The sequence below is a fragment of the Xenopus tropicalis genome, chromosome 5 (genome assembly GCF_000004195.4).
Source record: "Xenopus tropicalis strain Nigerian chromosome 5, UCB_Xtro_10.0, whole genome shotgun sequence".
NCBI lineage: Eukaryota > Metazoa > Chordata > Amphibia > Anura > Pipidae > Xenopus > Xenopus tropicalis.
The window spans coordinates 137561985-137585559 of NC_030681.2; the positions used below are offsets into that span (position 1 = coordinate 137561985).

The window sequence follows — 23575 nt, forward strand, 5'->3', positions numbered from 1 at the left end:
TGTTGGACCATGAGGCTCATTAAAGTATTCCATGAATCAATCCAAACATTGAGCGTCACTAGTAAGGCTCAAACATAAGTGTTTGGAAAAACCTATCCAACCACTTTGCCACCCTATAATATTCTTCACCGCATTGGGAACATCCTTGTATGCCTTTATGAAGTTAACCCAGTGTTACAGATAGCTGCATGGATTTTCAATACAGTAACAAGGTCCTTCAAGAACATTGTGACAGACGCATATTTTAATGCAATAAACAATGCGTTGCAGGCTTATACTTCACTTTCCAAAAGTGCAGTCTCCCTTTTCATCCCTTACAAAAACCTTGGGCCTTACGTGCGTTCTAAGTTATACAATAAAGTGACAGACTGAAAATAGGTTCTTGATGACACATTTAAGACACGGTAAAAAAAGAGAAATGAAGCGTGGGGCAAAAAGGGGAGGGAACAACAAACAAGAAGGCACAGAGCAAGGCAATAAGACGTAAATAAGTTTTCAGACAGGGCACTTAAATACCACAGTGCAAAATACAAATTTATATCAAATTGGCTAAGTCCTATTAAAACCGAAGTCATAGCAATCATAGTACTCATAGTTTACTTTCTGAATGCTCATATTTTCTCAGCTGTAAATGTCATTCTCAGGGCCTTCTCTTAGAAAATTCACACGGACTACTTAAACTATCATTATATTCACTCATTGTCTTTGTACCGATAGTTAGCACTGGGGTAATGGCCTATGTATCACTCCTTCTCTACAACATCACAAATGGGTTGCTGCCTGCCCAAAGCTGCAGTATCACAAAATAATGGGCATAATAATGGCAAAGGATTCATACTGATATAAAAACCTCTAGGTAAGAAAAGGGAGGAACATTGTTTACATTGTATACAAACATTCTGCCTGTTTAATCCCCTTACTATGCTGCTCTAGAAGATAAATACCTTCTAGAGCAGCATAGTAAGGGGATTAAACAGGCAGAATGGTTAGATCTGGGTTAGAATAGATTATGCCTAAATAAGAAGACCAAAGTCATTTCGGGAACTATTGGCTAGTATTTCTAGATTTCATTGTTCTCCATTGGAATAGTAGGTTAGTATTCTCCTACAAGACACTATGAAACCTAGACAGCCACAGCAACTACTAACCTCACATAAGCCTTAGTAGTACTCACCTATAAAACTGTAGGGAGGGTTTTACAGACAAAAGTACAAAGGGTGCCACCGTATAACTTATGGCTACTTGCGTTGCAATCCAGGTAATGACATCGTATACAAACATGAGCTCAGAAGAGTGCAGAAAATGGTGCCTGGCATTGTTTCTTATCTAAAAAAAATAGAGTAAAATGTGGCATTTGTTACATGTGCTTTTTTAGTTCAGTATTATATCCTAAAATAGCTAATATTCAGCTGAAAATATCCAAAATACAATCAGCTGGATTTATTCTCATTGGGGATAGAAATGAAAAAAGCACATAAATTACCAATAAAATTGCCAGCAAATCAAATCATTTTTGTAGCACTCCCAATGGGTAACAGCTTCTACTATACCTCTTCAATAACACCAGGGTGTTTTCTAATAAAGAGTTACCCAACTGTTTCCATACAGAATGCACATAAGGTGCTTTAATAAAACCGTTTGAGGCCAGATCCATTGTGAAATAATAATGCTATACAAGGAAATCTTGGGGAAATCTAAGGCAGGCTGAGGGGTATATAATGTGTCCCCTGTACCCCCAGTGGGACAGTCCTGGTCTGGCAGTATAGCTTAATTTACAAACATAGACACTAAAGTGCAGAAGGACACTTGCCAATAGTAATCACCATCTCAGCTTTATTTTTCCAACTTGTAGTAGACTATTCAAAACTGTTTGCTTATTGGTTTCCACTGGCCTTTGCACTTTAGCACCTACATTTGTGTGTTAGTGTATCATAATGTATTAGGTCTAAAAATGCCCTCCTTACCCTTCTTGCAGCCAGGGTCATCAGGCTGCCAGTGAAAAAGGTCATGTAATATCCTGGGTACACTCCATGCCAAATAGCTGACAGCAGGAAGGTCTTCGCTGTGGCACTGTATGTGGCACGCTCATAACATACTCTGAGGGAATAGAATGAGCACAGTATTAGTGAGATGTACAGCAAATACCTCACATATTATAATACAGGCATTGGATCCCTTATCCGGAAACCCGTTATCCCGAAAGCTCTGAATTACGGAAAGCCCGTCTCCCATAGACTCCATTTTAATCAAATAATTCAGAATTTTAAAACTGATTTCCTTTTTTTCTGTAATAATAAAACAGTGTAGAGAACCCTGTCCCCTGTTTCTCAGTCTGTGACATCATCCAGCCTAGCTACAGACTGGGGAGGAACCTAATTGGCTGGATGCCCCAGTGCACGTCTGGGAGAGGTATGCTTAAGGTTTGGAGCCAAAAATCTAGGGGCGGGCCCAGCAGTTTATAAAGGGAGCCCCTGTTGTTTTTGCCAGTGTTTAAAGAGAGATCCAGAGTGAGCAGCCAATACAAACTGTGTGAGTTCAGACTGCAAAGAGAGAAGTCTGCGGGGCTGCTGGTGATTACAAAGTCCTCTGTGGAATCTCTGTGTGTGTCCCCTGGTGAGAACAGGTATTGCTCATTTGCCTGCTACGTGGGAGCAGCCACCTTTCCATAGGGGAAGGTACTCTATGGCAAGTAGCGCTACATGGGGGACTTAAGAGCTCTTGGGGAAGGGACTGAACTGACTAAAAGGTTTGTGGTCTATCTGGATCCAAGTTGGGACTGGGCACCTATAGAGACTGTGCCAGCAGTGGATAGACTGCACGGGTTCCTCAGAGCAGGATAATCAGTTATCCCTAAAGCTGTTTTATATTCTATTTCAACAGTTATATAAAGTTTGATATTGCTGCAAAACTGTGTGTGATTATTCCTAGTGGAAAGTCCCTTGAGGTGTGTTCCTCAGTGTCCACTAGGTGGAGGCACTGTGCTAAATGCCAGTTCCCAGTATCTTATAACTCAAAGAGAACAAATTCTCCTGCTAAAACAAGTAAACAGCGCAGCAGAAGTGTGCCAAGAAAGGGTTACAAGTACCTTGTAATTGATCCCAACTAAGATATAATTAATCCTTATTGGGGCAGAACAGCCCTATTGGGTTTATTTAATGGTTAAATGATTCCCTTTTCTCTGTAATAATAAAACAGTACCTGTACTTGATCCCAACTAAGATATAATTACCCCTTATTGGGGGCAGAACAGCCCTATTGGGTTTATTTCATGGTTAAATGATTCCCTTTTCTCTGTAATAATAAAACAGTACCTTGTAATTGATCCCAACTAAAATATAATTAATCCTTATTGGATTCAAAACAATCCTATTGGGTTTAATTAATGTTTTATTGATTTTTTAGTAGACGTAAGGTATGGAGATCCAAATTACGGAACAACCCCTTATCCGGAATACCCTTGGTCCCGAGCATTCTGGATAACGGGTCCTTTACCTGTACTTGCAGACAGGTAATGGCTACCTCCAAATGGGCATCAGTGCCTATAATTTTACAATTTATTATAATGTATGGAGCAGAAACATGGATGTCCACCTATTTAACTTTTGTTCTGCTGCTCTTCAGTTTGGATTCTATGGTGCTGAGCTGCCAAGAATCAAACTGCCAGCGGCGTAGATTCTGCATTTCTGGTTTCCTCTTTGATTTATGCTGCAGGGTGTAGAAGTATGCATTTACACTGACCAATCCCTGTGCCCTTGAGTTTACAATCTGAGTAACAATAACAGGACCTCTACAAAACTGCTTTTATGTAGGTGCAACAATTGGTGGATTTGAGGGGTATCCTACCATAATATAGTCACTCTTTATAATGTTAGATTCTTATGTGTGTATGAAATTAAGCGAGAGCTGAGTTATTCCATCACACTTTGTAGTCCAGGAATGGGATCTGCTCAGTGTTGGACTGGTGTGTGGGGGGACCACAGGGGCTGTCACCTCAGGGACCCCACCCCAGTCACAAGCTCAGACCTTTGCTTTTGTTTTCTTGACCATTCAAATCTAATTGCTGATGTTTGTCTCTATTGTAAATTATCATATATAATTAATAATAATTAATTAATAATTGTTAATAATCCCTTAGTGTGCCGGGCAGAGTGCAAAGTAGTAGTAAGAGTAGTATAATTGTTGAGTCTTTGTCTCAGGGTGTTGGCTTCATTATATCATTCCTGCAACATTTCATTAGGAAGATATAGATGCTGTGGGCCACAAGGCAGATTGAGGGGAATGTGCCTAGGAAACTGGGGTACCATTCACATGTAGTACAGCAGTGCAGAGAAGGATATTTTTTTACTGAATAATTTTACCCCATCAAACTGATAGATTTCCTCTCCCTAAATTCTTCATCTAAACATTTCCCAGCAGCATCAGAGAAAGGCTGCCAACTAATGGTGGCCATACACTGTAATATCCATTAAATTAAACTGAGGGGCATAGGTGCATCAACAAGCAGGTGTGGCTCCCGATTTGAGGGCAAAAATCAAACCTGCTGATTGAGATCTGGGCAATTTCAGGGCAGATGTCGGTTGGGGAGGCCCATCAGGGGTGCCCATACATGGGAAGATAAGCTGCCAAATCGGCCTTAAGGACCAATATTGGCAGTTGAAATTTGTCTGTGTACGACTTTCTATACTTGTCAATTGTAACAGACATTATACCCATCAATTGCTCAGAGCGCCCTCTGCTGGGTGGGCAGGCAGAAAGGCGAAAGTTTAATTTACCGATGCAGGAGGCTTTCTCTGATGCTTCCCTGCTCTGTATGACAGGAGAGATAGAACTGAGCAGAGGAACATCAGGAGACACTTGCTGATAGGTTACTGGGCAAACTTTTACATAACATAACCCCAATAGAGTCAGTTCTGCTCACCTACCTCTTGAGCCACAGTGCCGTCTGTATGTTCCAATTATCGATAAACATCTTAAAGCTTGTTGAGAACTGTAATACAAAGAACAAATAGAATGAGTTGATAAATGAGAAACACCAGGCAACAGGAAAAACATCAGTCCCAAACATTGTCATCTCTAGCTATTACAGCTCAGTCCCTTAAATGGAACTGATTTACCCATATGCTCATTCAAGCGAGACTGTGGGTGTTTAAAATAATTTTGCATTGGTGCTATAATAATTTCATCTCCATCCACACTTCTTTGTATCCTCAGAAGGAAAAAGCTTTGCTCTCACTGTAAACTAATGGCTGATCCAATTACAGGGATCGTGCGCCCAATGCCTTTCTGACATTTTCCATTCATAAGCCTGCAGCCACATTCTGTAAAATGTACCTCCTGGCTTGCTGTCAAACTAATGCGAGGTTGTAAATACTCCTGCAATAAGCGGACCTGCTTAGAATAGACAGGTCTTTGCATTATTCAGAATAACATTGACTTTATAAGATGCAAATCACTTGCCGAGGCAAAATGATGTATAATCAGTGCATTTAGAAACACAACAGCTATCTTTAAAAGTATCCTGGGCTGGTTTCCCAAACCAGTTATTTATACAGAGAAGAATGTATGCCTGAGGCAGGCAGCACTGTATACAGAAAGAGGAGCACACAGAATATGCCTTCAGTCAAAATGCAAACTGCACTGGAACCCTTGGACTGGGCTGGTGGGACCCCAGGAGAAAGCTATTGGGGTGGGGGGCCCTTGAGGTGGCAGCCCCCAGTGGGCCCAAGACTCCCCAGTCTGACATTGCCTGTTTTTGTAAATGAGGTCCTGGGTGTATAAATACAGATTAAAGTGATACTAACATTTACCAGGTTTTGACATATCCAAAAAACCATGTCATATCACATATCCATATCACTTTAAAACTATTCCTGGTTAAGATTTAAATGCCCGAATGCATCACTCCCTCCCAATACAGGACCCTAACTGGGATTTTAAATAGGCACTGGTATTTCAAGTATACACAGAGACCCAAACAGGCCCCCAGCAGCCCACTAAGCATTGACTTTCTATTGAATCTCACAGCGGCGCCTCTGCCATTTGCCAGAATCCAAGGATTGCCAGTCTGGGCCTGCCTAGCCATGCCACTTGGTATGGGGACAGTGCAAACACTCTAATCTAAGTTGCTCCACCCTATCATGTCCTTGAACTACACTGAAGCCAAAGGATCCATGTTCAGTGCAACAGCCATGGGAGTCGGCTGCAAGAGTCAGGCACAGGCTGGCGAATGGCACAGGGTGAAACTGTAACAAACATTTATATAGCCAACAAGTCCACCTTCATATGCTTCTGGTTGATGGACAATACCTTGCACAATCTTATACCTGATCTATGACAGTATGATTACCTGATGAGCTACAGCCCAAAGGTTCATAAAGGCAACAACCACCTACCTCTATTTGCTTTATATTTAGATTTGACACTAAATCCCAGTTTTCTTCTCCATTCTTATCGTAGCCTTGGAATCCAAACCCAGCAGCATTATTGATAGCATCAGCTGAAAGGAGCGAGAAAAAGACAGTGGTTAGTGGTCTGTAACAGGCACGTATTGTATAGCAGCATTTGTAAATATACTCTGGTAATCTACCTATAGCACCTTTACACCATGTCTGCAGTTTCTTGTGGCTGATTTAAAAGAATAAGAAAAGTATTGTAGCCTTTCATATATATATATATATATATACTCGAGTATTACCTAAGAAAACTGAAAAAACTTATTGACGCTAAGCCTAGGGTGGGAAATGCAACTGCAACTGCTAAGTTTCAATAATCAAATAAATAACAGATAAATAGATAACTTTAGGGAAAGAAAAATGCTACAGCAGCAGATAAAAGCAAGTTTAGGAAGGCTAAGGAAGCTGCCATACTAATTATCAAGTACTTGGACCCCAGTGTACAAGTCCCACCACAGTACTACAATAGTAGTTACAAGGGCAAAATAATTCTTGATGCTGGACTCAAATTTTTTTACAAATTTTTGTAAATAACAAGTTATTGTACCAATTACTTACTCTGGCTCGTGCAGATGGATGTGCAGATGGATGTGCAGATGTAACGCACTCGTTGTGCGCACCCACCCTCCCTTCCTCCCTCCATTTGTGTCCATGCATACCTCCCTCCCTCCACTTGTGTCCGTGCATACCTGCCTACCCTGGATCTGCAGATGTAACGCTCTCGTTGCACGCACCCAAATCCCCCCGTGGACGGACGTGTATCCGTGCGTACCTGCCTGCGCATGCACTCACGTCAAGTGCGTGCAACGAACGTGTTCAACGAGCCAGAGTCAGCACATCCATATACTCAAATATAAGCCAATGGGTTACTTTTTCAGCACATGTTTAGTGCTGAAAACCTCGGCTTATACTCGAGTATATACGGTAAGTCCTTGAAAATGTTTTAGAGAGACATATATTTCCATAATATCCCATTTTTATGTTTATTCACACTAAATTAGTTATTGTAATTTGTAGCTACCTAAGCTTAATGGCAGAAGTAAGGTTGCCCCCTAGTTTTCCTGATCGTTTTTAGAAAGCTTCTAATTCTTTATTGTTAGGAGGGTAAGGATTTACTTCCTTCTCTTCTCTATGTCAGGTATAGTCTTAGCCAACAGGGTTGGGTCTGGAAGGTGTCCCCATGCAGGTGTAGACAAACCCTTTAGAAAGTGGGAAATCTCTCCTGTGTCAGGGATGTTAGTTAGGCAAAAATGTAATCTATACAAAGCCTGGAGTGAGCAGATTTCCAAAATAATAGTCAGAACTTGACTTGAGGGGGGGATATGTGACCACAAAGGAGCCAAATCCCTGTTGATGAGAGGACCACGTCAGAGTGCTGATGCAGTTCTCTCCTGATGGCCTGCATTAGAATATGTTAGTGAGGGTCAAATGATCAGATCATAACGATATTGCCCAGCACAAGGCAGCCATAGCAAGGAAAAATATACTCTTCTGGCAACCTCACCAAATGAGAGGATCTCCATATGTATGGCCACTTTTAGATTTAAGCTATCTAATAGAACCATTACAGGTTGAGTAGGATTAGTACCCCAGGCATGGTAGGCTCAAGCTATAAAGATTAGGTTTTGATGTGTGTGCAGCTACAATATGCTAAGGGCACCCTGATAGTGACACCTCCTCAAGGCAAGTTTTAACCCCAGAGCTCTTTTTTATCCCTGGGCCCTGTACATTGCAGGCAGTTATGGGCAATTATTTAGAGAAGGATGAACCAGTGCAGGGTGTAAGGCATGTGAACAAACTGTTGTAATAAATGTTGTGACCAGTGATATGATCAAGTCTCCAATAACTTCCCTCTCCCCCCCCCCCCCTTTCTTTTCCTATTTGTGATGCGCCAAGAAGGGCAAAACATCCCAAGTTACAAGTAACACCACAAGATGGCAGCCTCTCTCTGATTTCACGCAGGCATCTTACCGAGCGTCCATGCAAAGTAGTACTTTGGTCTTGCAGCCATTAAAGACAAGTAAAGATAAATGATCCTGTTGAGGACCGATGATGTTTCCTGAAATTGTTCATCGATGTTGTATTCCACTGGCAATATCCGCGTGGCCGTCATGTAAAATGCTAAGGAGACTGCAGAGACTATCACTTTATGAATAACAGCCGACTGAAAGACAAAGATGGAAACGATATGAAAGGAGTGGTTATTTCTCTAACCCCTCAGTTCTAATTGTATATTCCACTAGGACCATCAATGGACAGATATAATGTTGGCTTTCCAAAGATACCCTGACAAGCAATAGAGCAAATGCTATTTATTAGTCCATATTATTGTGCGTGTTTTATCTAATACATGCATTATCTTATCAATAGGGCCACTGGAAGTGTTATCACACACTGTACCAAACAAATGTGATTATAATCAGAAGTAGTTCAAAGGTAGGACTTTATTGGCTAAGTGAAAAGACACTTATAGCAAGCTATTCATTTTAAGGTGGCCATACATTGGCTGATTACAGCTGCCGAATCAGCCCACCCAACTTAGCTGCTCATATCTGGAAAAGATCCGCTCATTTGGCAACCATATTAATGTGTATGGCCACCTTAAGCCAACAGCACCACAATCTGTACTGGGTATAATAATAATAATAATAATAGAGGGAAAGATATGTGCTTACTGAAATACCCACCATGGACACCAATGGCAAGATGGAGTCCTGATGGGTGGACTGGAAGCCTGTCAGGGGCTCAGAATTAACTGGGACCCAGGACTGACACAAATAGAGTGAGCATTTATGCTGAAGGGTCAGGGTTTGGGTGTCTCAGAGAAAATCTGGTTGGATCTAAGGGCTCGGACAGGTGGACCCAGATGGAGCCTATTTGATTCCAGACAGCAACCTGCCTATTTAAAAGTAAACATATATTCAGGGCTATCAAATATTTATTTTAAACTGACAGAATAGAGTATTATATGCATAGGTTATTTCTTCTCTTCATACAGTGTTTGCGTATGTACATATGAATGGGGCTGAAGGCCACAGGTTAAATGTTCCTGTCAAATTGGGGGTTTGGGGTTCATCTCAGGCCAAAGTAAGATTATAACAGCTTTAGATAAGCAATGATCTGGGCACATATAGTCACATTATATACTATAGGGAAAATAAATGAAATAAATTCCCAATTTATAAAAAATATACATATATCTCTAAAGAAAGCTGAATGTGAAGCCACAGCCGATAATACTTCTTGCACACAATTCTAACTTTTAAGGCTCATTTCATTGTCCCTTTCAGTAGCAGTAAGTCCACAGTTTAATAAAAGAATGCGGCTGGTATTGTCTTGTCACTGCCAGAATCAGGAACGGGCAGATGTGATACGCACTGCTGGGCACTTGCGCTGAATGCGCTGTGACTTGTGGATATAAATGCTGCCAGCAACACTGCTGTATCAGCCTGAAAAGACGGGATATTATATTAGGCCTTGTCAGCCAGCATTATGTCGGGGACAGGAGAGAGAAGCTTTAACCGCAAGTTCAAGAAGGACACGTAGCCAATATGGTGATCACGCTACATCTACTTGATGTGTAGTCAAGGTATTACGTAAGCTGCAAGATGCCCTGTGTATGTATATATATATATATATATATATATATATATATATATATATATATATATATATATATATATATATATTAGAGTATATGCATGCACGTGATATACACACTTTATTTGCACTTCAGGTTTAACACTGGGAATTTACAGGGACAGTGCGTCCTTGACCCATAAAACCAATTATTGGTGCCCAAGGGGCATATAAAAATAATGTCACAGGGGTCTGACTGGAGCAAATTTCACAGTCACATTTCAGTGTTTTAATTCCCTGGGAGTTGTACTCAAAAAATGCTTTGTGTATTAAATGGTAATCATTCCCTGCAAGCTGCCATGGCAGTATGGTAGACCAACCCACTTCACGAGTCTCTGACTTTAGGTTAAAAAAAAAAAGTAATGTGATATAAATAGCCTCCATATAATAAGGCCACACTTGGCGATGGCTGATATGCTCATGAAATGGAACTTTATATTCATGTGTCTTAGTTTAGATGAAAGACTTACTATTCTGTGTCCCATTGAGGCAGTGTCAGAAACTACCTCTTAGGGCCAATGGAGAACCTGAAATCCCACTGGTACAGCTATCAGAAGTTTAGGAAGGTATTAGGAAGTATTTAGGAAGGTTTTGTGCACCTTTGCTTTAATTAGACCGCATAGGGTTAATCAAGCCAAGGACTGGGCCTTGTTAGGGTTAGGAGTGGGGAGCTGTTTTCCTTTCAGGCTACAGGTTTCCCTGGTAGTTCTAAAGATGGCCTGGGGTTTCAGGTTACCCCAATCTTTTAAAGGGGACAATAAGTAGAAGGGTTAGTACCCAGGTGTCATCTATCAGCTTAGGGCTTTGGGAAAGAAGTTTTTCCAAAACTTTGGGGTTTCTCACTTTTTAAAGGAAAATCCAATATAAATATGCCAGAAATCAATGTTTTGAACTAAACCCTGGTTAAGGAGACACTTGTGGGCCAGAGCTTAACTAAATGGGTATACCTATGCACAGCTTATTTTAACATAAGCAAAAGAATAGAACTTGAAAATGTATTCTATGTATTCTTTTAAAAAAAAAATATATATATACATTTTTTTCCTTTATATTTTTCTGTTATAAAGCAGTAAACTTGCTATACCCCTACCTCTCACTTTAATCAGCTTCATCAGTTTAACTAGAGATAATGAACTCTGTATAAACCAACCCACCCCTTGCCCCTGTGTGGTGTCTTTCTGGCTTAAACTAGGGAAGGGTCCTTTACGCAGAGGTTTTTCTGAGCACTGTTAATCTGATTACCTTCTCTTCCAATTACTTGCAAGAACTACAATTTTGGAAAAGTAACATACTTTCAGTTTCACTGTTTGCCCTAAAAATGTTACATAAATAAAACAATAATAAAGTTGTTAAAATAAAATAAAAAAATGTTAAGGACAACTCCTGTTCATTAATGTCACCCTATTATGTGTATTTATTGCTGCCCTCTATATCCCTGGTACTATAACAAGGTGGCTATTACTGGTGACTGGGTATATCCCCAAGACCCCAACCTTATTCTGGGCAATAAGGGGTCTGGGCAAATGTTTTACTACTAGACAGGGGGCAATGTAGCAATTCTATGAGAGCAATATTTGCAGACACCTAGTTAGTTGGTAGCGATATTTGTAATGGGAGAGAACTGGGTGTTGACTATGATAAGAATGTGAGAAATGAGTTAAGAGAACTGATTCTAGATCAGTACCTGCATGAAACACAATCTAAATACCCAGACACAGGAGATAAGAACCAGCTCGGTTACAATATCCCAGGGTGTGTACTGTGGGAGAAGTGAAATTATGTCTGGATTCCATAATCACAACAAGCTTGTGTGGGCACGTCCACTGCAGCAAACAGCCAAATATCCAAATATCATGGAGAATTACAGCCACTCCTCTAGCAGGGGGACAAGTGCTGAATTGAATAAGCAGGAACATAAATAACAATTAACTCTTAAAGGCTCATTTACTGGACCAGGGATGTATGCTGGTTTTATCCACAATGCAGCCTTTTCCCCACAAAATTTTAGAGTAATAGTTGGGGCTTTATTTACATATTGGCAGTTCCTAGGGCAGCAGCTTTAGGGGGGCCTCTTAAAAAAAGAATTGCTAAAAAAATCTCCCCACTGCCCACTAGACAGTTGCAGGTAAATACAGCAGAAAAGCTAGGGTTGCCACCTTTGCTGCTTGTAAACTCCAGGCAGAGAGGCGGAGCATGATATCACTGGGTGGGGCAGTAGCATCACAAGGTGGGGCTATGACAACAGCGACTGGCAATTGGGCAATCGTTGCGTCAAACTTGGAGACCAGAATATCCCCCCCTCCCTTCCCTTCAGCTATGTTAGGGTTGCCACCTGTTGACCCGGGCAGCCCAGATAGGGAAAACCGGGCAGGCAGTTAGACCTGGACAGCCCTATCGAAAACCAGGTTGCCTGCGTCAAAACCAGACAGGTGGCAACCCTTTGCAAAGCTGAAGGGGGGGATCCTAGTGGGCAATCCTAGTAATAGCCCTTTGGCCCCTACAATAGGGAAAGTTGCTCACCATTAAACATTTCTTTTTAGCCCAAGCTGCCTGTGTGACATTAGCTGTTCAGCTATTAATGTACTGCAACTCCCATTATCAACCAATAGTCTGAGGCTGGACATGAATTGTATAATATTTTTCTCAGGGTTGGGTGACCCCACTTTATGTTTAGGCAAAGGCACCCTGTTATCTGTCTCTGGCCTTGTTTGTGAAATTTCTTACAATCATTCTAAATCAGACAAAATATTTGCATGATAAATAAAACAGGATACACCCATTTGCTCATTGCGGTATCAGAATGTGACTCATGAACTGAATTAGTAAGATTAAACTATCTGTAGTACATAATGCATTTAGGCAAATTAATTACCAATACAATGTTTGAACTTTCACCACTGATATTAACTCTTGTGAATACTAACCATTCCAACATGATCAGGATTAAACATTTATAGCTAACATTCTGTTATTCTGAGCATGTGGATTTGTACAGTCGGAATCCTGTGCATGGCTGTAGGAAATGGGGGGTGAAGGAAATGGAAAGGAAAACATCCTTACGTTTGGACAAGGTTCTTTTTGTTCGTGCTTTGGGTCTTCTTTCCCGTTGGCTTCAAACTGTTTCAGCTGATATGATCTGCCTTCAATGAAAGCAATATAGTCTTTATATGAGCATAGTGGGCCTGCCAGGATACCCATGAAATTACAGTTGTAACTTAAATACTCCAGTAGACTTGGCATGCGTCTGTAATTCAAAGATAAGCAGCTGGTGAGATAGGGGGAAATGGGACAGGAAATAATCCTCCATCCTATAAAACCACACAAATTTTGCTCTATCAATAGGCACACTGCAACACGCCCTGGTTTAGTGCTTTATTACCTTTTGGGTTTTTATAACTGGCAGCAAAGCAGTGCTTCTAGACCTGTATAGTGTCCCATACACTTGAGCAATAACAATAGTTATATTGAGGAATAGTTTTAGCAGCACTTTATTACCAGTTCTGGCCAAGAGTCTTTCTTTAGGGCTACAAGTGAACATTGGAGACGTTCACAACCAGGCATTGTAAAAGAATAGCAGACTTGTGAGTCCATGAATATGTGCTTTGAAGCACAAAATGCACAAGGCTCTTTATTCTTTATATATGTTGTAACTCTTTTTTGGCTGTAATACAGACAAATCTAGCTAGGATGGATTAGAACACTGGGTACACTGGACTCTCTTTCTTAGGATGGGCTTTTACTATATGGAAGAGTATACTCCCAGCTATCTCTCCTGGTTGGAGCAAAGAAGCTGCTCTTGGTTACTATTCCTGATCTAACTCACTTTCCTAGAAAGTGCTATAACGCATACGTACAGGGCCGGAACTAGGGGTAGGCAGAATAGGGGCGCGCCAGGCAGGAGCCTCTCTTGCCTACCCCTAGTTCACTGGGGCCTTGTTGAGCCCAGGCTCAGTGGAACATCCACGTGGTTCAACAGATACAGACCAAAGGAGAAGTACCCACCTCCTGCTAAACATAATATCACAGTGCACAAGTGGTCAAATGGCTTGTGGCCAATAATGAACAATATGTAAATATAAGAAAATATACAAGGGCTTCTGCCTAGTAACTAGAAACAAGGAAATGTAGGTTTAAAAGCCATAGGCGCATAATAACCTTATAGGGCCCTACATGTTCCTTTAATAAAATCTTCTATTCTTTTACAACACCTGGTTGTGGGGGTTTTGTGAGAGCCAGCCCATTCTACTGGTAATCGGTTATCTCCTTCACACTTCTGGGCACCATATAACACTTACTGAGTCCTACTTTTTGTAACTGTAGTACTTCTTTTCCTTACCGATGCAACTGTTTACAGCTAAATATCTTTATAACACCGTATTTCAGAAAATAAAATGTGATATTCCATGCTGCCATTTGAATTATACTCGTGCTAAGTGAACCGATGTGGTCTAGTAGATGTGATACATATCAACATTATGGGAGCAAAGAGCCAAGAATGGGAAGTGCCAAGTGTATATACTTCATGCAGGATGCAGCTTTTAAGACTGATTTGTGCTTGTGATGTATGACTGTTTTACCATAAAAGCTCCTCGCACTTCCAGCACACAAATTGTGGCTGCTGTACCAAGACATCCTTTACAACAAGGCTTTTATGCAACTGTATCTTGTAGCGCTTGAGCAGATGATGGCTATGAATGTTGGGAGGGGCTTAGTAGAATGATTTATGGATGTCGTAATATACAAACCTTTCCCTTATACTTGGGCCTGGACTGAGATTCAAAATAGGCCCTGGCATTTCAAGTACACAGAAACCCAAAATGCACCCCAGCCAGCCCCCTAAATAGTGACTGCCAGTCTGGGTCTGTATATGTAGATAAAGCAATTTACACAAATAAATATAAATATATATATATGTGTGTCCACTTTAGATTTGTCCCAGGTATGGGGTGTTTATCTGCAGGTGAAACTAACAGACATGAGAACAGCGGGTCTACAGGAATTTCAGTACTTGCAGCAATATTGACCATAATTAGTTATCAATGGGATATGATGGATATTCTGTTTAATGTTTTGGACTTTTCCACTTCCCTTTGTTGTTGTTAATACATTCACACATTACTGTTTATAAGACTTTGGAGTGGCTCAGGAGCAAAATGTTGCTCACCAACCCCTTAGATGTAGGCTCCCAGTGGCTGCAGAGAAGGTGCTTTTTTTTCCAATTCCTGGTTTGGAGGCAAGTTTTGGTTGCATAAAACTATGTGTACTGCCAAACAAAGCCATGGGCATTTATGGCAGAAAGTTAGATTCTAACTTTCTAGACTGCAAAAGAAGTCTGAGAGTCTGAACGAAATATAATTGGAATTCAGTAAACAGAGCAACCAAAATGGCATTGCAGTTGCACATCCAGAACTTTGCAAGGTACCATACCAGTTACTTGATATATATCAAGGCCACACCAAAGTCTACATGTGCAAGTCACACTTTAGATTCCACCTTCCAAAGATCCACTTGTTTCTAAGTTTTCCCCTATGACCAACCACAGGATTCTTTAACCTGTATATTGAGAATTTCCACATCATAGAATAGAGGTACCCAAAATCTAGGGTTGCTCCCCTAGGTGCAACCCCCCCAGGTGCTCCTCTAGGTGTTCCAAAGTGGTGGATGCAGGGATGGCAACCCCCCAGAGCTTGTATTTAGAAGATTTCTGATTATCCCTGATTCACACCCCATCCAATGCCCCCAGTGCTGCCCCAGGCCAAGAAGTACATCTAGGAGACTCAGGCAGATGCCTGCATTTAGAAGACTATTCAAAAGGGTTTTCAACATTGCTAATGTTATGTTCACATTTTCATTTGTGGAAAAGATTGAAAAGCCCTAATGATAAACCCCAAATAGGAATTCTAAAAAAAAAAATGCCTAAAAACCCCTGTTTTCGATATCCTTAAACAGAGCAGTAAGGAGTTACCATCATAATTAAGATATTGTTCACAGTTCACCTCCACCACTGTGTAAAGTAAATAATGAATACTCAGTGTCTTTATATCGGTCTAAGTATATTTTATAAAATATTCCATTTATATCAATATTGATATAAAGTTTCCACAGCGTTGACATATTCCTCAGCACTTTTATAGAGATTATACATTATTCACATGGGTCCCTTAATAAGCAGAGCAAGCATATTTCATGCCGACATGAGAAGGCAAAGCATCTTATAGCTTGGAGCTTCTTGCTCAGATCCACTGCGCGTCCATTTACGCTGTGTGTGGCCCAATGCCGAACTCATTTTCTGCTGAGCTTTCAATGTGATTTTAAAACAGGCTTGGCCAGGTTATTAAGGCTATTATTAAGTTATAATATCTGATTATTATTATTATAAATCGCTTCCCCTTGGGCTTTTTAAAAATGTACAGTGTACACTAATATGGAAATACTCGTACAGGTATGGGACCTGTTATCCAGAATGCTTGGGGCCTGGGGTTTTCTGGATAAGAGGTCCGTAATTTGGATCTCCATAACTTAAGTCTACTAAAAATCATATAAATATTGAATAAACCCAATAGGCTTGTTTTGCCTCCAGTAAGGATTAATTATATATTAGTTAGGATCAAGTACAAGGTTTTGTTTTATAATTACAGAGAAAAAATCTAAAAATTAGATTTGCTTATAATGGAGTCTATGGGAGATGGCCTTTCCGTAATTCGGAGGTTTCTGGATAACGGGTTTACGGATAAGGGATCCCATACCTGTAGTTCATTTTATATTTTCATTTCCTTCTCTTTTAGACTCATGTATCAGTAAAATTGTATGAATTGGTAAGACGGTCCTGACCAATATCCACTGTATGTAGCATGGATATACAGTAAGTCAGTTCATCAACTGGGCAGGTTTATTTGCTGATGTGCCATGTTGGCCAGTGTATGCATTGGCAGCTGAGGAATAGAGTGGAACTGCTGCTCCTCTACATTTCCTGCTATTAGTTTAGGCGGCCCAAATGGAACAATAAAAAGGCGGCCATACAAAACCATCTATGGCAACTATTACGGTATCGATCTATTGGACACACAGGTTGGATGCAGTACAGGATTGGTCGCCACCTTAAGTGCATTTTCTGGCAATTGGCCATTGACAAGACTTGACAACTTTGCAGAGAACTTAGTATAGTATTATGCTTACTGTCATGGCAACTGGGACTAAATAAAATGAGAACTTTTCATGTATATGTTACAGATCTCTCTGATGCACTTGAAATAACAAATGTGCTTATCTACATCCTACTGGATATCACACTACCTTTCTAGTTACCATACATAAAATAAGCTTGCTAAGAATGCAGCCAACCCTAGGATACACGTACAATAAGTATGCTCCACTGGGCACTGCTGAGTTTTTATTTGGGAAATTTCCACGCTGGTTGTACATACCTCAGGAAAACCTCAGGAAAACAGGACATCAATGTCTAAACATACTGATGCCTGACTTTAGAAGCTCTACGCACAGATGACCATTTGACTTTTTGTTTCTCCATTATCAGAGTATAGTGGGGGGTTAAACAAGAAAGGGAATAGGAATGGTTATAAGTAATAGCCAGGCTACAACAGACAAAGCTAACATATTGAGGATTTTTCTATTTGTATAACTAGAGTGGGCTGAAATATATCACACATCTCACAGTTGCCCTTTAATGCCTTCATTCCTAAGGATATACTAAAGTACATCCCATGAAAAAGATACATATTGGTTATGCTGTACTTGGTTGATCGGACACATGAATATACAGATTTATACTTAAAATGATTTACTACAGATGAACCTCAGTCAGAACCTTGACCTTATAAAGTGAAATCAAGTTAATGGCTGGTCCTGTTACTATATGGTCAGAACTAAAGTTCCTGGTCTAAAATGACATTTAATACTCTAATCCACTTAACCATATTTAACCCTGCTTCAAGATGTAATAAGATATAAAACTTTTGCTATCTCAGTCTCAGTATAAGGCAGGCAAAGGGTAATATCAGGAGCATCATCGATCATGATCATCGATACAACCAACCAGCAGGTAGCATTTACAAGTCACCTGTTTAAAAGCAAGCATCTTATTGGTTGCTATGGGTTATTGCTCCTAGGCAAGCATTGTTCCTTTTATTACATATGGGGAATCAATTGCGTCTGTCTGAAATAAAGAATTAGGTTGAAGAAACGATTCATTATTCCACATCTCTGGGCTTATAAATCCAAATGAATAACATTGTCGGCAATGAAAACAAAACAAAGTTTCTTTAGGCCAGGGAGGCAATATCCACTTTAAAGTGAATAATGTAAGGCCAAGGAATAAGTATGGATTTAACTATAGATATATAAGAATCAATGTTCATCCAGTTGCCATATACGTAAAAGATATGAAATATGGGTAGTGAAAATACAGTGTATGTATTAGTGTGCCATTAGTCTGGAAGATAAATTAAATTATAAACTCCTCCATGGCAGGGATTAATATGAATGACTAAACATTCTGTCAAACAGACTATCATTCTCTAAAACACTACATAATACCAATGTGAGCCACTATAAGACGTGGCATGGGGCATATTAAATTGTCTTTACTTTACACTTTAGACCAGGGAACCCCAACCTTTCTTACTCGTGAGCCACAGTCAAATGTAAAAAGACTTGGAGAGCAACACAAGCACCATAAAAGTTGATAGAGGTGCCAAATAAGGGTTACAATTGGCTATTAGGCAGCCTCTATGCACCCTATCAGCTTACAGGAGGCTTTATTTGGTAGGAAATCTTGTTTTTATTCAACCAAAACTTGCCCCCAAGTCAGGAATTCAAAAATAACTCCCTGGTTTGGGGGCACTGAGAGCAACATCCAAGGGGTTGGGGAGCAACATGTTGCTCACGAGCCACTGGCTGGGGATCACTGCTTTAGACCATACAGCTCCTATTCCCTTTTCGTCCATATTCTAAAATGCCTACAGACTACAGTACATGTGGGCCCAGTGAAGACCCGGGTAGATATAGCTTCCCTTTAGGATCATATTTTAGAAGAGTGAAACACATGACTCTCCGCATTTCTCAGTGTTGGCTGAGGTAGAGGCAGATGTAGGTCTTTGAAATAATGCCCAGCATTGTCTCTTCTGAATGCTTCTGGCAACATCCGATAATTTTGGTTAGATTATAAATGCAGGGCTGTTTCAGAGACAACTTGGCTGAAATAAACGCTCGTAATGCCAAAAAAACAACGTTATTAAAAATGATGACCTTAAAATGTACTAGAAACACCATCAAACAGTTATAAGCGATCATTATAATCAGAGAGAAATAGCTTGCCCATTCACGTGCAAATAAAACACAAATAGATTCTTACCCCCCCCTTCATATCAGTTACAAATAGACTATTCTGTACAGATGCAAATATCTTTATAGGGACCCAGGAGCATGAATCTTATGATGATTAGAATTAGAGCTGCCTCCCAGTCTGAGGCTTATAGCAACTGTAAATAGGGATGTAGCGAACCTCAAAAAAAAAAAGTTTGCGAACCCGTTCGCGAACTTACGCCAAAAAGTGCGAATATTCGCGAACTTTGCGAACCCCATAGACTTCAATGGGAAGGCGAACTTTAAAACCTAGAAAAGCCATTTCTGGCCAGAAAACTGATTTTAAAGTTGTTTAAAGGGTGCCACGACCTGGACAGTGGCATGCAGGAGGGGGATCAAGGGCAAAAATTTCTCTGAAAAATACTTTGTTGACACAGGCAGCTGGCAGACCTAGCGGAAATACGCGGCGTTTTTTGCTATTTCGCACTATTAGCACCATGGAAACGGGATTTGCTGAAAAACGCCATGTGTGGCTTGTGCGGCATTTTTAGTCCGAGAAAAAACGCAGCGGAAAAACGCCACACGAACCCAAATTGCGAACATACGTGAAAAGTTTGCTAACTCACAAACACCCGATATTCGCGCGAATTTGTTCGCCGGCGAACAGTTCGCTACATCTCTAACTGTAAAATACTTTCAGCTCTGAACTGGGACCACCAACAGCGGGTTTAGAATAAAATATGGCAAACAACAGGCACCATATAAATGTAACTGTTACCAGTCTTGCTCTGGATACCTTGGGGGCTAACCCTACTGAAGTGAGGGCCACCCTGGCCAAAAATAAAACTATCAGTCAAAAAATAAAAATGTAAACCAATTGCAAAGTGTCCCAGAATATCAATGTCCGTGTCATAGTAAAATTTAATGTAAAGCTGAAAAAGCCTCAAACTGACTCTTTTCTGCCCCCTAGTGCACCAAGTATGCAAAGGGGCTTTTCAAATAAGAATCTTTCCATCTAGTACTTTGTCAGTGATACTGAAATTACCATTCAATACTAATTTGATAATATTACATGTAACACAAGCTGCAGAACACTGGTTGGGTGTTCAGAGCCAGAAAAGGCTGATTAAAAGAGAAGGAAAGGCTAATAAAGAGTTAATCTCAAGCTGCAGGCATACCTTCAGTTCTCTCAATAGTGCCCTTAATTCTCCCCATATTTCTCCTGTTCAGATGATCAGAAGCCTCATAGGAAAAAAAAAAAAAACACTGAGCTGTGTAAAGAAAGTTCCCATAATGCCTCACTCCTGCACTAAGACCAAGACCCACATACATGCTCAGTTAGTAAGACTATGAGGAAGCTTCCTGCTGATTGGCTCAGATCCACATTCCTAAGGGGGGAGGGACTTCTTGAGGGAGGGGGGAGCAGAAGAGAGAAGAGAGCTGCATGTCTCTGGTACAGGAAAACAAAGACAACAAATCTTTTGACAGAGAACTCAGTGCAGTGTTTCTGTGAGTGCTTATGGCTGTATTTACATAGACCTTTCTGATAAAGCTTACTTAGTTTTTACCTTTCTTTCTCCTTTAATGCCTTTGGCCCCATTCATTTGAACCACAAAGATTCAAATGTAAACAGAGCAGGTTGTTTTTTTCATTGGAAAATGGGGCCTAGCATGTATGTGTGCCTTGGCTTGTTTGTGTGCACTGTGACTCCTATGATCCCATGGGGCGGCCCTGAATTCTTAAAACGGCATTTTTCTATTTAGGAGTAGCCAATAGCACAAATTACTAAAAAAATATATTTTTATAAAAATGGTTTATTTAGATGAAGCAGGGTTTTACATATGAGCTGTTTATACAATATATTTTTATAGAGACCTACATTGATTGGGGGCATAGTTTTCCTTTAAGGAACCCTGTCTCAGATATAACCCACATTCAGTGCTAATTCTCTTTCAAGAAGAAAAGTTTGCAGTTTTCCATGAATACTGTGAGCCACTCAGGGTCTCAGGGATTTGCTTTAGAAAATTTCCAGCCTGCCATGTGCCTTTTCGGGACTATTCCAGCACTGGTATTTATGGAACAGCCATTGAAATTCACAGTACGGAACCCAGAAGGCCCTTCTGTGAATGCACAATGAGCCCATGCTGTAGGCTGTGACTAAATCATACACTTAGTGCTCATTCTTTCATTTACTCTTCCCAGCTGGAGCTCGCTCGCTGGCGAATATGATCCGTAGGACGAGGCCACGCACACAATAGAATAAGGGCGCAGAATGGAACAAAGATCCAGACAATTTGTTACAGATTAGAGAAACACTAATGCTCTGATATCACTGGTGTCCCCTGCAAAGAGCATGATGTACATGTCTTGTACTCGTATATAATACTCCATACTAATAGCCAGGGGGTCAAGGGCAGCCATATTAACTGCGCCACCTGCTTCAAGGGCACAAGATGAAATGTTAACAAGGCAATAAAAACGTCACTTCAATTCTTTAACAAATGAATCTGTAAATACAAATATATATAAATATATACACACATAGCTGATTTGCTGTAACATTAGACAGACAATTTCAAAAGGTGGCTCTTTAATATATAATCTTATTATTTCAGTTTTGGAAGAGAGAAAGCAGTATTGTTCCATCTTACCTAACGGCCAGTCTCCTTTGAGATGGTGTTAGCTCTTCTTCTTTACAAAATATTCCTTAAAGACAAATAGCATCGTGTTTAGAAAAGGGGAGAGAAAGAATTTATTACAATCTCATTTACTATAGGGGGCAAGCAACAGGGGCCGTCAAAGGGAATACAAGCCTTTCCAGCCACTCAGGCGTCTAATCCACTCAGGCTTCTAATCAGAACTGCACTGGGCAAGTCTTTTTATTTTGCATTTGGCTACAACTCAAATTAAACATTGTAAAGACAAGGTCTCCTTACCATCCCGAATCTCAAAAGCCAAGCTTGTTATTTTCTGCGTCATAATCATCATTGGCCTTTGATGACAGCAAAAGAAAAAGAAATCAAGTTAGGGTAAGGGAGCAATCGTTATGACATGTACATCTATGCACCACAGCTACTCTTTATCTTCACTACAGACAAATGTAATGATAAGGGAAACATTCATACACTGTTTCCATGCAGGAATAGAATACAGGCTTGCAGGGGTGCACCTAGGATACAAGAAATGGCTAAATGATGAAAAGTAGAGGGTAAAGGCTATTTTAGCAGTAAAGAGACAACTAACTTCATAAATACCTTTAGTTTTGGATTTGGAATGATATATTGGGCAGGGAAGAGTCTACTTACTTCTGCCTATATAGTGCATACAAAAAAAACCTTAGGTTTGGGATTCCTCTTGAGAACTAGATCTCGGTTTGGACCAAAGAGACCTCCATACTTTTAAAGAATATTGCTACAGAAAATCTCATTTTGGCTCAGTATTTGTCCACTAAACCCACACATTATTTATCAAAATTGTTCTTAGTTCAGGGGGATAACAATGCTTACATAGATTAATGGTATATCTGCCTGTACAGGCTAATGGAAAATCTAAGGAGCTTCTTCTGTTATAAGAAAGTCATTTAGGCAGTGTTCATGTAACTGGGGGACTATGTCATGCCCCTGGACTGTGAGATTAAAGCTGGCCATACACACACCGATACTATCGTACGAAACCTCGTTTCGTACGATATTCGGTGCGTGTATGGTATGTCGGCGAGTCGACCGATATCGCAGGAAGCTGCTGAAATCGGACGACTCGCCGATCGGCCAGGTTAGAAAATTTTGATCGGGCGCCATAGAAGGCGCCTGACCAAAATCTGCCGTCAGGGCTGAATCGGCAGAAGGAGGTAGAAATCCTATTGTTTCTACCTCCTTATCTGCTGTTTCAGCCCTGACTGTGTGTGGCGGATCTGAAGATGTTTCCTGCCACCGATGGTCTTACGAAACATCGTCAGATCGCCACGTGTATGGCCAGCTTAAGTCCAATTCTGCCAATAGGATGTCTGTGAGAAGTGAAAAAGAGTTTGAGCCAATCCTGCCAGTGAGTCAATGGCTACATGACTAAATCTACAAGCTGAGCCAGTAACATCTCCACAGAAGCTTGAAAGGGCAATTAATATTCCCTGAGCTCCAAATATTTCCATTAGACATACCTAAAGGGGG

The 23575-nt window shown here is 40.5% G+C and overlaps 1 protein-coding gene across 2 annotated transcripts in view; it reads right to left on the bottom strand.

Moving 5' to 3' along the window:
- The window catches only part of mboat2 (membrane bound O-acyltransferase domain containing 2), a 93725-nt gene that overhangs the window by 8028 nt on the left and 62122 nt on the right, over positions 1-23575 (bottom strand). For both annotated transcript variants that reach the window (NM_001102685.1, XM_018093749.2), the window contains 8 exon segments: positions 1175-1326; positions 1965-2097; positions 4923-4987; positions 6393-6496; positions 8424-8616; positions 13152-13335; positions 22064-22118; positions 22349-22404. In NM_001102685.1, the coding sequence (NP_001096155.1) occupies positions 1175-1326; positions 1965-2097; positions 4923-4987; positions 6393-6496; positions 8424-8616; positions 13152-13335; positions 22064-22118; positions 22349-22404 (942 nt within the window).